Genomic DNA, 16,238 nt, shown 5'->3' on the forward strand with positions numbered 1-16,238 from the left:
AGTCTGCACCAACTCTCTGAAAGAGCACCCTACCTAGGCACACACTCATACCCTGCCCCTGTATTCCCACGTAACCTTTTGGACACGAAGGGGCAATTTAGCATGGCCAGTCCACCTAACCCGCACATCTATGGACTGTGGGAGGAAACCGGAGCACCCGGAGGAAACTCGCGCAGACACGGGGGGAACGTGCAGACTCTACACAGTCACCCGAGGCTGGAATTGAACCTGGGACCCTGGCGCTGTGAGGCAGCAGTGCTGACCTCTGTGCCGCTGTCCTGCCCACCATGCCGCCCACACCTCGAACTGCAGCTGGGACCCTGGAGAGGTTTAGGATTAATGTGGTTCGACCTCTTTAAAGTTGCTGAGTCAGATTCTGTACAATACTCAAACACTGGATTGAAAGGGTAACACTTGTCTACACGCGGACTTCACTTCCATTCATTCTTCTCCTTATCGCATTTGGCGGCAAACAACGCAAAGGAGTTTATTTGCATCTCCAGCCCTCTTCACCTGCATTTCCTGGCGTGTGGAAATCGGGCGGCATGTGGCGCAGTGGATAGCACTGGGACTGCGGCGCAGAGGACCCGGGTTCGAATCCCGGCTCCGGGTCACTGTTCGTGTTGATTTTCCACATTCTCCCCGTGTCTGCGTGGGTTTCACCCCCGCAACCCAAAGATGTGCAGGGTAGATGGATTGGCCACGCTAAATTGCCCCTTAATTGGAACAAATAAATAAGTGGGTACTCTAAATTTATTTTTTAAAAAGAATATCTGGAAATCATCCATTGGCCTATACAGAGCAGGAATGGTTCTTTGGCTTTACCCACTGTACAAGCATTATACCTTCTCTAATGCTGGGGCCCGCTCTTGGCAAAATCCACTCTTCATTGCCAGAGGGACAGGGACATGCTGCCGGGTCTGGCGCAGCGAGTGAAACCTTGTTTTGAAAACCTGGATTGCGGCAGGTTTCTGAAGGGAGGGAGAGGGCGGCGAAAGGCCAGAGTTTGTGATTAGGGCTGTACGTACAAACAGGAATAGGTCAGTTAGCCCCTCAAGCCTACTGTGCCACTCAGTCCAACCAGGGACTGGGTTAGCACAGGGCTAAATCGCTGGCTTTGAAAGCAGGCCAGCAGCGCGGGTTCAATTCCCGTACCAGCCTCCCCGAACAGGCGCCAGAATGTGGCGACTAGGGGCTTGTCACAGTAACTTCATTTGAAGCCTACTTGTGTCAATAAGCGATTTTCATTTCATTCATTTCAGTTACTGATCCGTAATCTTATCCAATGTCTTTGTCCCATGTTCCTTAAACGCTTTGGTTGACAAAAATCCCCATCAATCTCACATTTCAAATTAACAATTGATTTAGCATCAATTACCATTTGTGAAAGAGTTCCTAACTTTGACCAAACTGTGTTTGCGATTGCTATCTAACTTCCTCGTGGAAATTCTGACTTTCATTTTTAACCCTTCTTCCTAGGCTCTCCAAACAGCCAAAGTTTCTATCCGCCCTTTCTGTTCCCATTAATATCTTAAATCACCCCTCAACCTTCTAAATTAAAGGGGATAGAATCCTAGTTTGTGCAATCTATCCTTGGAATTTTATCCTTGGAATCCAGGCACCATTCTGGTAAATCTACACAGCACTCTCTCCAAAACCAGTATGTCCTTTCTAAGGTGTGGTGTTCGCCAAACTGCGCTCAGTAACTCCAGGTGTAGTCTAACAAGATCCTCTGGTACAATCAGCACCAGCCACCTCTCTCCCCTTAAAAGGGGAAAGCAGCCAATGGTCATCTGGGACGATGCCGACTTTACTTTGCCTTTAGTCTAACAAGGGTGCTGTATAGCTGAAGTAGAATTTCTACCCCTTTTGTATTCTATTCCTCTAGATAGAAAGTCCGGCATCCGTGAATGTGCATTGTGTTTCAGTGCTCGCTCGAGGCATTTTAATGCGTACCTGTACCCATTAGACCATAAGATATAGGAGCAGAATTAGGCCACTTGGCCCATCGAGTCTGCTCTGCCATTCAGTCATGGCTGATATGTTTCTCATCCCCATTTTCCTGCTTTCTCCCCATAAACCCTGGTCCCCTCATTAATCAAGAACACCAGATTTGTGTTTGAAGTGCTGCTACCTCCAGGGCTACAGACCAAGAGCTGTAAGATGGAATTAGACAGAATAGTTCTTTCTTAGGACATAAGAACGAGGAGTTGGCAATTTAGCCTCTTGTGTCTGCTCCACCGTTCAATATGGTCATGGCTGATCTCATCAAGGGCTCAACCCATTACTAATTTAAAATCTGTCTAACTCCTCCTTAAATTTACTCACTGTACCAGCACCTGACCCCCCACTCCTTTAGTCTCTTAGGACCTCCATTGTTGGGGGTGGGGTGGCCGGAGTGCTGTAAAGTCTAACCGCTAGAGCCACAAGTATTAAGGGATGCGGTGTAAAGGTGGGTGTATAGTTTTAGGTCAATATCATCTATGACCACATTGAAATGGCAATGTCGCCTCAAGGGGCTGAATGGCTGCCTCTGTTTCTGTTACCCACCCCTACCTCCGCCGCACCGCCCTCCCGCTGCCCCATTCCCGTCTCCACCGTCCCAGCCCCACTCTCTCCACCGGACCCAGATCCGCCCTCCACCGCCCCGGTTCCGCCCTCCACCGCCCCAATCTTCGCTACCAGGTTCAAAATTTACATTGGTCGCAGTGGTGGAGTTTTGATACCTCATCCGCCTTTTCCCAAAATGTTTGCAGATGGCATTCCTTCTCCAGTGAGCGTGCTAGCTACCTCATCAACTGTCCACTTGCTGGAGGAGGACCACCAGTGGAAGAAGGTAATGACCGAGATGGACGAACCTGCTCCTTGTGAGATTCCAACAAAAGAGACACAAGCCATCAGCAACATCAGCTCAGTTAACCTCTATCACTCTGCTCCACAGGACGTCCAGCTCCGATTTTACCATGAGGTACGTTGCCCTCCAATTACCAACCTATGTCCTGGCTTCAGCCCCTAACTACACCAGGCAGTTCTGTTCTCTGTTGGATCCAAGAGGCCTGTCCCTAAAGATTTTCCACTGTCTCCGTCTCATTCCAACTGACCTTTCTGCCCAGTAAATTATTGCTAGTAATCGCACACAGGGAACAAGTCTGCCATTCTGATACTGGAATTGGGCGGATTTATCCTAGGTCTGGCCCTGTGCTGTGCTTCTCCTGGGAGTGTTTGATGGGGAAGGTGTAGAGGGAGCTTTACTCTGTATCTAACCCCGTGCTGTACCTGTCCTGGGAGTGTTTGACGGGGACAGTGTAGAGGGAGCTTTACTCTGTATCTATCCCCGTGCTGTACCTGTCCTGGGAATGTTAGATGGGGACAGTGTAGAGGGAGCTTTACTCTGTATCTATCCCCGTGCTGTACCTGTCCTGGGAGTGTTTGATGGGGACAGTGTAGAGGGAGCTTTACTCTGTATCTAACCCCGTGCTGTACCTGTCCTGGGAGTGTTTGATGGGGACAGTGTAGAGCAGGGGTGGGAAAACTACGGCCTGCGGGCCGCATGCGGCCCGCCAAAGATCTTTATGCGGCCCACCAAGTCATTTTTTTTTTTTTTTTTAATTTTTTATTATTTTTTTTAAGGTTAATGGGGGGGGCTGTTGGGTTACTTACTGGTATAGGGTGGATACGTTGACTTGAGTAGGGTGATCATTGCTCAGCACAACGTCGAGGGCCGAAGGGCCTGTTCTGTGCTGTACTGTTCTATGTCCTATATGAGGCGCCCAGAAACATAACCGGGCGAAGTAATTATTTTACTTAATATACTATGCGGCCCTATAAAATTGTGAATTTCTGAATGCGGCCCTTGCTGGGAAAAGTTTGCCCACCCCTGGTGTAGAGGGAGCTTTACTCTGTATCTAACCCCGTGCTGTACCTGACTTGGGAGTGTTTGATGGGGGACAGGTAGAGGGAGCTTTACTCGGTATCTAACCCCGTGCTGTACCTGTCCTGGGAGTGTTTGATGGGGACAGTGTAGAGGGAGCTTTACTCTGTATCTAACCCCGTGCTGTACCTGTCCTGGGAGTGTTTGATGGGGACAGTGTAGAGGGAGCTTTACTCTGTATCTAACCCCGTGCTGTACCTATCCCGGGAGTGTTTGATGGGGACAGTATAGAGGGAGCTTTACTCTGTATCTAACCCCGTTCAGTACCTGTCCTGGGAGTGTTTAATGGGGACAGTGTAGAGGGAGCTTTACTCTGTATCTAACCCCGTGCTGTACCTGTCCTGGGAGTGTTTGATGGGGACAGTGTAGAGGGAGCTTTACTCTGTATCTAACCCCGTGCTGTACCTGTCCTGGGAGTGTGATGAGGCTGTGGGTGGGGAAAATGGGTTGGGTGTGGTATTGTGGTGGATGGATTGGATGAGGGAGACCTTTGCTTGGGCCGGTTGGGAAGGGTGGATATTGGGTGTGGGTTTGCTCGGGCTCTGCATCCTCGGATGAGGTGTGGTCCTCTGCGTTCGAAGCCGCGATCAGGGACGTTAATTGGAGGCAATGGACCTTTCTCTAACCCCTCGTTTCCTCCCCAGGTGAGCCGGACTGAAAGCACCTGGCACCTGCAGATGGAGTGCGCGGAGTTGGTGAAGGCTGTTGTGGAGTGGGTTCAGGAGCCATGGAAGGACATGTTCGGCATACCACTGAAAATCACCCTCCACCAAACACTGGACTAGGCTGGGAAACGGGAAACGTGTTTGGAAAGGATTGTGAGACGGAATGATGAGCAGCTGAGAGGGAAGGTGCAATTTGATAACTTGTGGGAAGTCCCAGGTGAACCGAGATTGACTTCCTGCCAGTGGCAGGGCCTTGCATCTCAACCGTGGAGAGGGAATATTGCCATCAGTGCAGATTAGTGACTACGATCACAAGGCAGGTGGTCAAGACCACTCACACAATGAATATTTGCCTCATCTCTGTTTCCTGCCCCTTTATACAAAAGGGTTTGTTTTTAAAGTAAGTTTTCGATCCTGCTGCTAAGGGATAGGTCACTGGGACTTCCCAAACTAAACTCCCCCCCCCCCCCCCCCCCCACCTCCCCGCCGGTGCCAGTGGGCACGGTGCTGGTCTCGGGATAACAGCGGCAGTCTGCTGTGTGACAATGCTTTCGGCTCCTTCCACTCGCTCGATGGAAATCATGAGGGAGCTGCTGAAGGGAAGGGATTTGCTTTTGGCCTCCTGCTCGTACTTTGCGTGTAACATTCGTGTCGATGTTTAAACTGGTTAACTGTTTGGAGAATGTGGGGATTTTATTGAAGCACTGTGTGGTGTTGTGCCTGGGTCATGTTGCACCTTTACCTCACTCACTAGGTTGTGATAACCTGGTCCCGCTATCGGGAGAACACGAAGGAACGAGACACCTTGTCCACTTCCCCATTTTATAACGGCACCCATACTGTCTGTTCTTTCAGTGGATCAGCCGGCGCTCTGTCTGTTCCGAGTGTTGGGACCCACCATCCATGCGACAGTTTAATGGGAATACCGCCTGCCTGCCGCACTGCTCCCACATTAGCCACGTTGAGAGAGAGAGAGAGTGCAAGGCTCACCGGAATAGCTCGGAGCTCAGTTCCCCTCGGTGAGACACTGGGCTCTCCGCTACTGCTCTTTGGCAAGGACCCCTTCGATTTCAGTTCTAGCTTGCACCCAGGTGAATGCAGTGTCCACTTACACTTGCCCACCGGTGGAGTCAGCTGGAGCTTTCCTGAGTGAAGATACATTGACCCTGTTTGTGCCCAGTGCAGCATTGGCAGCTCTGCACGGGGCATATCTGCATCAAGTAGCTTCACTCGGGATTCCGTAACAATAACCCTCCGGGCTGAAACACACTGTGCCGCCTGCACAGTGCGAACGGCCAAGTGCTGGTATCCGCTGCCCCCCCCCCCCCCCGCTGGCATCTCTAACAGAGCTGGGGAATAGGAATGCAAGAGCTTTGTGCTTTGTGAGAATGGGGAGGCTTCACACCTATTCCTCTACCGAGGAAGACGGGCAGCTTGTCTCAGACGTAACTATTGGCACAGCGAGCACCACTCACAGAGGTTCCTCCACAGTCAGCCTTTCAGCCCATTTAGCGTAACCACCTATCCGCTCTGAGCACTCCACCTGGGGAGATGAGGGAAGTATCGGTGTAAGGAGCCAAATTGGGTCCACTTATCTACTAGTATCAGCCTCTGTCTCACTTCTCCTGCCGACGGACCCGTGGTGAAGTGATACATTTTCTTTTTCTGTTCTCCTCTCCCTGCTATTTCTCCAGAGACCACCCTGTACGTGCACACACCCCCACCCCCACCCCCAACACCAAAATCAGTGTGCTGTTTCCTGTAAGGATTCGGAGTGCTTCCTGAGTGTCCCTTCCAAAGATCTGTATATTGGAGTTGGGAAGACGACACTCGTTTGTTGAAGCCGGATTGTTGGTGGTAGTTCGCTCGGTGCTGCTGCTGCTGCCTATATTGACTGTTTCCCCCTTTTTATTGTTTTTGGAAGATATTGCTGACTTCTCCGTCCGTCCCTTGGTTTAATTCACAGATGGTATGAATGCCAGTGTTTCCATGCCAAAGTTTGATCACTTTGTTCTTTCTCTCTGGTTGACTGCTCACCGAGGTCGCAAAGGCAGCTCGCTCCTATTTAGACATTCGCCCACTATCCACAGGTGGGAGGGTGATGCCTAAAGAGGACGGAAGGGTTGAGAACCCCTCTCCTCACTCTGCACATGTACGCACACTCCTTGACTTAGTCAGGGAACTTAATGCACGTGTGATGATCACAGTTGCTGGACGACAGTCGCATGTTGGGGTTCCAGCTTTTCTTTGAGTCACTGGTGTGATTATCGGGTGGTGTTTACAGAGAGAGAAAGAGAGAGAGACAGACTGCTGGTGATGGGAGATTAGCTGTTTGCGAGATGCTACTCATTGCATCCATCTTAAAAGATGAGCTTGCACGCCATCTGAGCCACTCAGCCAAATGGGAAGGATTTTTAAATGACCTGTTTTTGCTTGTTTTAAACCCGCTGTTTGTTGCGACGACCAAAGGGGAGGTAAGTGCACCCACCCGTACTGGGTGGGTGACACCCTGAGAATCTGTGCCGAAGGGTGGATGTGTCTGGACTCTTGCACTGATGCCGATTGATGCCAGGAATGTATTTATCTTAAGAAGTATATTTGCTACATGAACTGTGATTGTTGAGTTGTCTATTCTGTATTTTTGATAACTTTGAGAATAAATTTCAACGTGAAGCTGGTGCTCTGTGATCACACATTCCTGCCCAGCAGTTTGCAGCCCAGCCCCCTCCCCAGTTCCCTCGTCCTCCAGCCCTTTGGCTGGGAGTGTCAGTGTTCCACTGAGAGTGTCTAATCCTTCACCAGAATCTTCATTCCTCGCGTGTAATCCCAGACGTTGGGCTTTTTGAAGGTTTCTCAATGCAGCACCGTGTCACGCCATCTGCTCATTGGCTTGCATTGGTTCCCGGTCCACCACCTCCACTAATTTTAAAATTCTCACCCTCGTATTCCAATCCCTCCCTGGCCTCACCGCCATAAGATCCTCCTACAACCCTCTGAGATCTCTCTGCTCCCCTGGGTCACTATCCATGTGGAGTTTGCACATTCTCCCCGAGTCTGCATGGCTTTCACCCTCACAACCCAAAGATGTGCAGGGTAGGTGGATTGGCCAGGCTAAATTGGCCCTTGATTGGGAGGAAAAAAAATTGGGTACTCTAATTTTTAAAAAATAAACAATTTTAGCTGGGCTTGCTTACGGTGGCACAGTAGTTGGCACTGCTGCCTCATGGCGCCGACGTCCCAGGTTCAATCCCGGACCAGGTCACTGTCCGTGTGGAGTTTGCACATTCTCCCCGTGTCTGCGTGGGTCTCACCCCCCCCCCCCACAACTCAAAGATGTGCAGGGTAGGTGGATTGGCCACGCTAAATTGCCCCTTATTTGAAAAAGAATGAATTGGGTACTCTAAATTAGTTTTAAAAAACAATTTTGGCAGCCATCCCTTAAGCTCTCCACCTATCTTCTCCCCATCGCCCCCCTTTAAGACACTCCTTCGAACCTACCTCCTCTTACCTAATGTCACATGCTTTAACTCCATGTCAGATTTTGTTTGCAGCCGCCCTACGATGCTCCTTGGGATATTTTACTTTGTTAAAGTTGCTGTGGAATGCAAGTTGTGCCTGAGTCCCTGGAGGCATCTGTTAAGCTGAGCTAAATGCTGGTCACGCCCTTTGTCCGTGTCACAGGATATAGTACATTTTGGCTGTACTATCCGCACCCACTGGAGTAGCTGGCTAAGAGGTACAAAATCAACCGTGGTGCTTTGGACGGAATGTAACATATGCAATGCAACAACGCATCAAGGCTCCTACGGCAGCACCTCCCAAAACAGTGACCTCTTCCACCTAAAAGGGCAATGGCCACAGGCACATGGGAACCCTGCCACCTACAAGTCGCACACCATCCTGACTTATCACCGTCCCTTCAATGCCACTGGGTCAAAATCCTGGAACTCCCTCCCTAACAGCACTGTGGGAGTGCCTACACCTCGGGAACTGCCACCGATTCAAGGAGGCACCACCTCAAGGCCACAATAAATGCTGGCCTAGCCAGCGATGCCCACAATCCTGAACAAATTAAAAAAAACAAATGAATGTTCCTTTATTAAGAGATAATAGTAAGAATAAGATGCAGCAGAATGAGAGTTAAGATCCTACCGGATGGAGTTTGAGAAATGAAATTTGGCTTAAATTAGGAAATGAAAATCAAAGTGCATGGGATTGGGGTAGTGTATCGAGATGGATAGAAAACGGGTTGGCAGACTGGAACCAGCATAGGAATAAATGGGTCTATTTCCAAATGGCAGGCTGTGAGCAGTGGGGTACCGCAGGGATCGGTGCTGGGAATCCCAGCTATTCACAATATACGTTAATGATTTAGATGAGGGAGCTAAATGTAATATCTCCAGATTTGCAGATGACACAAAGTTGGGTGGGAGGGTGAGCTGTGAGGAGGATGCTGAGATCCTGCAGTGTGATTTGGGCAGGTTGAGTGAGTGGGCAATTACATGGCAGATACAGTATAATTGTGGATAAATGTGAAGTTATCCAGTTTGGTGGCAAAAACAGGAAGGCAGATTATTATCTAAATGACTATAAATTAAGAGAAGGGATTGTACACCAGTCACTGAAGGTAAACATGCAGGTGCAGCAGGTGGTAAAATAGTACCATAGCGAGAGGATTCGAGTACAGGACCAGGAATGACTTGCTGCAATTATACAGGGCCTTGGTGAGGCCACACCTGAAATACTGTGCGCACTTTTGGTCCTGTTTTAAAGGATGTGAGGCAACCCGCCTCTCCCACCCTCCCAGGCAGTGCATTCCTGTGCGTCACCACCCTCTGGGTAAAAAGGTTGTTCCTCTCATCAACCCTCAAATTTCCGCCCCTTACCTTGAACTTGTGTCCCCCCTCGTGACTGACCCTGCAATTAAGGGGAACAGCTGCTCCCTATCCACCCTATCCATGCCCCTCATAATCCTGTCCACCTCGATCAGGTCACCCCTCAGTCTTCCCTGCTCCAGAGAAAACAACCCAAGCCTATCCAACCTCTCTTCATAACTTTTGTTTTATAAATGTTTTTTATTGGGTTTTTGAACAAAGTATATTTGCCGTTATGTACAGAGGATATGAAAATCGCTTATTGTCACGAGTAGGCTTCAATGAAGTTACATTGCTGGTAGGGGAATCGAACCGTGCTGCTGGCCTGCCTTGGTCTGCTTTAAAAGCCAGCGATTTAGCCCAATGAGCTAAACCCACCCCAGGATATGATACATATCATACACAACATACTAAACCAGGATATGATACATATATTATATATTTATATATATATATATATTATATATATATATATATATATATATATATGGAGAGAGAGAGAGAGAGAGAAGAGAAGGGCACACAAACATATCACAAAAAAAAGTAATAATAAGAAACAAATATAAAATGACATTAAGTAATTGGTAGGGTATAATGCACCAGCTCAACAGCAGCAACTCTGTACACTTGGCAAAATGATTTACAACACAAGTAGGCATCTGTGTGTGTGTGGGGGGGGGTGGTGTAGATATACATTTGGGTGCCGGAGAAACAATTACAGACGGCAATACTCGAATGGGTCTGGTGCTGGTGTTGTCACTTGTTTCTCCCGGACGGATTTTGCTGACGTTGTCGTCTCGCGCTCACCTCCGCTTCAGCCGTTCCTCCCGTCTTCCGCCTGTATCCTCCTTTTTCTCTGTTCCTCTGGATGCCACTTCTGTTATCGTTTCAACCCCCCCCCCCCCCCCCCCCCCCCAAGCTCCCTGGTTCTCCCCTATTGTTCCCTGTCTCTTCCCTCTTCCCCCCGCTTCTGCCCCCCCCCCCTCCCCCTCCTGTGGTTCGCCTTTCTTTCCTCTTGGGTTTAGCTGTCCCCCACGCCCCCCTTCCCGGTCTATCTCTCCCTCTGATGCTTTGGCTACTTTCCCCTGATTCTTGGCTACCTGGCTATTCTTCCGCTTGTTCATTGGCCACAAACAGGTCCCGGAACAATTGCATGAATGGCTCCCACGTTCTGTGGAAGCCGCCGTCTGACCCTCGGATGGCGAATTTGATTTACTCCATTTGGAGAGATTCCGAGAGGTCGGACAGCCAGTCTGCAGCTCTGGGCGGTGCTGCTGACCGCCAGCCAAACAGGATTCTACGGCGGGCGATCAGGGAGGCAAAGGCAAGGGCGTCCGCCCTCCTCCCCAGGAATAGATCTGGCTGGTCTGAAACCCTGAAGACCGCCACTATTGGGCATGGCTCCACCCTCACCCCCACCACTTTGGACATTGCCTCGAAGAAGGCTGTCCAGTACCCTGCAAGTCTGGGGCAAGACCAGAACGTGTGGGCATGGTCGGCCGGGCCTCCTTGGCACCGTTCACATCTATCCTCCACCTCCGGGAAGAACCTACTCATACGGGTTCTTGTTAAGTGGGCTCTATGTACCACTTTTAGCTGCGTCAGGCTGAGCCTTGCGCACGTGGAGGTGGAGTTGACCCTATGCAGTGCTTCGCTCCAGAGTCCCCAACCTATCTCAATCCCCAGGTCCTCCTCCCATTTCTTTTTTGCTGCGTCCAGTACGGTGTCGGCCCATTCTGTCAGTCGGTCATACATGTCGCTACAGTTTCCTTTATCTAGTATGCTTGATCCAGTAACTCTTCCAGTAATGTCTGTCATTGTGGTTGTGGGTACGTCCTTGTCTCCTTTTGTAGGAAGTTTTTGAGTTGCAGGTGCCCTTTCTCCCTCTGCTCTGGCTCCCTTCTGGCATTTTTTTCCTCCTCCCCCCCTTTCTTCCCCCCTTTTTTTTCCCTCCCTTCTCTCCTTTAACACTTTTTTTAAAAGACTCTTTTCAGGTAAATTTGGTTTTTTTCAGAAACTGAAAAAATTTCTTTCCCTTTAAAAGTTTTTTTTAAAACTTTTTATTTCCCACTCACACCCAGGGTCGAGAGAGAGAGAGGCTTCTGGTTGGGCTGGGGGTCCCTCGTTGTTCCGCTGCCTGCCTCGTGGTGGTCGTCGCCGGGGTGGGTGGGGGCCGGCCCTTGCTGCTGGCTCGCTCCCTGCTTTGGTTCGGCCCGCCGCTCATCCTGCCCTGCGTTCAGCTGCTCCGCGCTCTGCGGCCGTGCGTGCTGGAGGGGAGGGGGATCGGCCGTCGTTCCTGCTGACTTGGTCCTCGCTCAGTCTCCGCTTTGGTGACGCTTCTCTTCGGCCGCCCACGCTCTGCTGTGGGGGGGCTGGCTCGGTCGGGCAGGCTCGTAGGCTTGCTCCCCTCTTCATAACTTTAAATGTTCCATCCCAGGCAACATTCTGGTGAATCGCCTCTGCACCCGCTTCATTGCAATCACATCCTTCCTATAATATGGGAACCAGAGTTGCACACAGTACTCCAGCTGTGGCCTCACCACAGTTCTATATAACTCCAACATGACCTCCCAGCTTTAGTAATCTATGCCTCAACTGATGAAAGCAAGTGTGCCATATGCCTATTTTTCACCATTCTGCCCATCTGCCTTGTAAGCTGTATGGACAAACGAGCCACGGTCCCTTTATTCTTTGGAGCCTCCCAGTGTGCCATGCCGTTCAAGTTGCCAAATTACTCCTTCCAAAGTGTATCACCTCACACTTTTCAGGGTTAAATTCCCAGGACGTCACGGTGGTGCAGTCGTTAGCACTGCTGCCTCACGGCGCCGAGGACCCGGGTTCGATCCCGGCCCCGGGTCACTGTCCGTGTAGAACTTGCACATTCCTCCCCCGTGTCGGCATGGGTCTCACCCCCCACAACCCAAAGATGTGCAGGGTAGGTAATAATCTTTATTGCCACAAGTAGGCTTACATTAACACTGCAATGAAGTTACTGTGAAAAGACCCGAGTCGCCACATTCCGGCGCCTGTTCGGGTACACAGAGGGAGAATTCAGAATGTCCAAATTACCTAACAGTACGTCTTTCGGGACTTGTGGGAGGAAACCGGAGGAATCCCACGCAGTCACAGGGAGAACATGCAGACTCCACATAGACAGTGACCCAAACCGGGAATCGAACCTGGGACCCTGGAGCTGTGAAGCAACAGTGCTATCCATTGTGTGACCGAGCTGCCCAGGTGGATGGGCCCCTTAATTGGAGAAAAAATGAACTGGGTACTTATTTAAATTTATTTTTTTAACTTTTAGGGTTAAATTTCATTTGCCACTTATCTGCCCATTTGACCATCCCCTTGTTACCTTCCTGTAACCCAAGACAAAACCTTCATTTGAACCACCCGGCCAATAATGTCCCTTGAAGGGAAGGAAATCTGCCATCCTTACCCAGCTGCATCTATATATGTAACAGCTGTGTGGTTCACTCCTACCTGTCCTTGGAAATGATTCAAGTAGGGTCCTCACCATCTCGTTCTGAGCCACAAAAGGTGACATTGGGACTGGTGACGCAAAGCTCAGGCAAAGAGCGAAATTTCCAAGTGTGTTTGAAAGGAGGAGGAAAGGTGTTTGGGGAAAGAATACCAGGGTTCAGAGGGCCCAGGCCGCCAAAAGCAAGACTGCCACTGGTAGAATATGCTTTAAAAATTGGGGGTGCTAGGGCAGCACGGTGGCACAGTGGTTAGCACTGCTGCCTCACGGCGCCGAGGCCCCAGGTTCGATCCCGGCTCTGGGTCACTGTCCGTGTGGAGTTTGCACATTCTCCCCATGTCTGCGTGGGTTTCACCCCCACAACCCAAAGATGTGCAGGGTAGGTGGATTGGCCCCGCTAAATTGCCCCTTAATTGGAAAATTGAACTGGGTACTCTAAATTCATTTTTAAACAATTGGGGGTGCTAGAATTGGAGGAGCGCCGAGATCTCGGAGGGTTGTGGGGTTGGAAGTTGGTTAGAGGTGGAGGGGCAAAGTCATGGAGGGATTTGTAAACAAGGATCAGACTCGCTTCTGGCTGAACATTTGCCCCTTGTCCTTGAAACCCCCCCTTCCCCCATCAAACCTTTTCTGTTCTGCTGGTGGGCAGGATGTTAAGTTTGATGAGCAACTTACAGTTTGACTGGGGAGGGGGTTGAACTGAGGTGCGAGGAGCTTTCTGTGGAGCAGATGGCTGGGGGGTGGGGGGGGGGGGGGGGGGGGGGGGGGGGCAGTGGGAAGGGATTGCTGTCTGACGCTACAGGCCCACCAGGAGGGAGCCACAGACAAAGCTCAGGATTTACGAGGGTCTCGGTCTGTTAAGCATCCAGCTAGCAGGAAATGAGACTCTTGCTGGCTTATGACTGTGACATTCCACACCCCATTGCTGAATTATCCAGCAAGCAGCCTCCACCAGTTGCATCTTCAATGTGGAGTTTGCAGCCAAGCAGAGACCTAGAGGATGGGGGAGGGTGTGAGGAATCGCAGATTCTTTAGCTGCCGGTACTCTCCGTGCAGTCCTACCCTCATTTAAACCAAGTGCAGAAGATTAAACTACACAATACCATGGCACCCGGGCAATGGATTACATGGTCAGGCAGGCTACAGGAGGGTTACACAGAGGGCATAAGCCTTTTTGAAGGGGAGGTGCAGGGAGGGAGGCAGGTTTCCCTGGTCCCCATCAAACACTCCCAGGACAGGTACAGCACGGGGTTAGATACAGAGTAAAGCTCCCTCTACACTGTCCCCATCAAACACTCCCAGGACAGGTACAGCACGGGGTTAGATACAGAGTAAAGCTCCCTCTACACTGTCCCCATCAAACACTCCCAGGACAGGTACAGCACGGGGTTAGATACAGAGTAAAGCTCCCTCTACACTGTCCCCATCAAACACTCCCAGGACAGGTACAGCACGGGGTTAGATACAGAGTAAAGCTCCCTCTACACTGTCCCCATCAAACACTCCCAGGACAGGTACAGCACGGGGTTAGATACAGAGTAAAGCTCCCTCTACACTGTCCCCATCAAACACTCCCAGGACAGGTACAGCACGGAGTTAGATACAGAGTAAAGCTCTCTCTACACCAGGGGTGGGCAAACTTTTCCGTGCAAGGGCCGCATTCAGAAATTCACAATTCACAAAGGGCCGCATAGTATATTAAGTAAAATAATTACTTCACCCGGTTATGATTCTGGGCGCCTCATATAGAACATAGAACAGTACAGCACAGAACAGGCCCTTCGGCCCTCGACGTTGTGCCAAGCAATGATCACCCTACTCAAGTCAACGTATCCACCCTATGCCAGTAAGTAACCCAACAGCCCCCCCACCCATTAACCTTTAAAAAAAAAAAAAAATTTTTTTTTTTTTTTTTAATGACTTGGTGGGCCGCAGAAATACCTTTGGCGGGCCGCATGCGGCCCGCGGGCCGTAGTTTGCCCACCCCTGCTCTACACTGTCCCCATCAAACACTCCCAGGACAGGTACAGCACGGGGTTAGATACAGAGTAAAGCTCCCTCTACACTGTCCCCATCAAACACTCCCAGGGCAGGTACAGCACGGGGTTAGATACAGAGTAAAGCTCACTCTACACTGTCCCCATCAAACACTCCCAGGACAGGTACAGCACGGGGTTAGATACAGAGTAAAGCTCCCTCTACACTGTCCCCCTCAAACACACCCAGGACAGGTACAGCACGGGGTTAGATACAGAGTAAAGCTCCCTCTACACTGTCCCCATCAAACACTCCCAGGACAGGTACAGCACAGGGTTAGATACAGAGTAAAGCTCCCTCTACACTCCCCATCAAACACTCCCAGGACAGGTACAGCATGGGGTTAGATACAGAGTAAAGCTCCCTCTACATTGTCCCCATCAAACACTCCCAGGACAGGTACAGCATGGGGTTAGATACAGAGTAAAGCTCCCTCTACATTGTCCCCATCAAACGCTCCCAGGACAGGGACAGCACGGGGTTAGATACAGAGTAAAGCTCACTCTACACTGTCCCCATCAAACACTCCCAGGACAGGTACAGCACGGGGTTAGATACAGAGTAAAGCTCCCTCTACATTGTCCCCATCAAACGCTCCCAGGACAGGGACAGCACGGGGTTAGATACAGAGTAAAGCTCCCTCTACACTGTCCCCATCAAACACTCCCAGGACAGGTACAGAACGGAATTTGATACAGTGTCCCATCTCTGTCTCTGTCTCTGGGTACTCTAAATTTATGAGAAAAAAAATAAAATCTCTGTCTCTAGAATCTTTTACGTATTATTTTATCCTATTCCATATTGATCTATTCAGTCTCTATCTATCTATGTACGGTTATATCAGAACAGGCGTCTTGTAAGAAAGGAGAGAAGGTTAGCACTCCCCTTGATAAGGGTGGAAGGGGCCCTCGTGGCCTTACAACACACAAATGGTTACGGCATTGCCATTTACTTAGTGGCATCTAACCATGTTTTTCACGCAATTGTTCTGGGACCTGTTTGTGGCCAATGAACAAGCGGAAGAATAGCCAGGTAGCCAAGAATCAGGGGAAAGTAGCCAAAGCATGAGAGGGAGAGATAGACCGGGAGAAAGGGGGGGGGGGGGCACAGCTAAACCTAAGAGGAAAGAAAGGCGAATCACAGGAGGGGGAGGAGAGGGAAGAGACAGGGAACAAGAGAGGAGAACCAGGGAAGGGGGGAAGGCAGGGAGAGGAGAACCAGGGGGGGGAGGCAGGGAAATGAGAGCC

At 50.3% G+C, this 16,238-nt stretch overlaps 1 protein-coding gene and 1 non-coding gene across 2 annotated transcripts in view; both read left to right on the plus strand.

The window, feature by feature from the left end:
- LOC119962333 (serine/threonine kinase 11 interacting protein) overlaps window positions 1-7,275 on the plus strand; it is a 124,386-nt gene extending 117,111 nt beyond the window's left edge. The window contains exons 25-26 of the mRNA XM_038790312.1: window positions 2,757-2,968; window positions 4,576-7,275. Coding sequence (XP_038646240.1) covers window positions 2,757-2,968; window positions 4,576-4,716 — 353 coding nt within the window. The 3' untranslated portion in view covers window positions 4,717-7,275. The remainder of the gene's footprint in view (window positions 1-2,756; window positions 2,969-4,575) is intronic.
- Window positions 7,276-15,842: 8,567 nt separating this feature from the next.
- LOC119962518 lies at window positions 15,843-15,969 on the plus strand. Its single transcript, XR_005459895.1, has one exon. It is a non-coding gene; the product is annotated as a U6atac minor spliceosomal RNA (small nuclear RNA).
- Window positions 15,970-16,238: the final 269 nt, after the last annotated feature.

Source organism: Scyliorhinus canicula, chromosome 2, assembly GCF_902713615.1.
Source record: "Scyliorhinus canicula chromosome 2, sScyCan1.1, whole genome shotgun sequence".
NCBI classification, from domain to species: domain Eukaryota; kingdom Metazoa; phylum Chordata; class Chondrichthyes; order Carcharhiniformes; family Scyliorhinidae; genus Scyliorhinus; species Scyliorhinus canicula.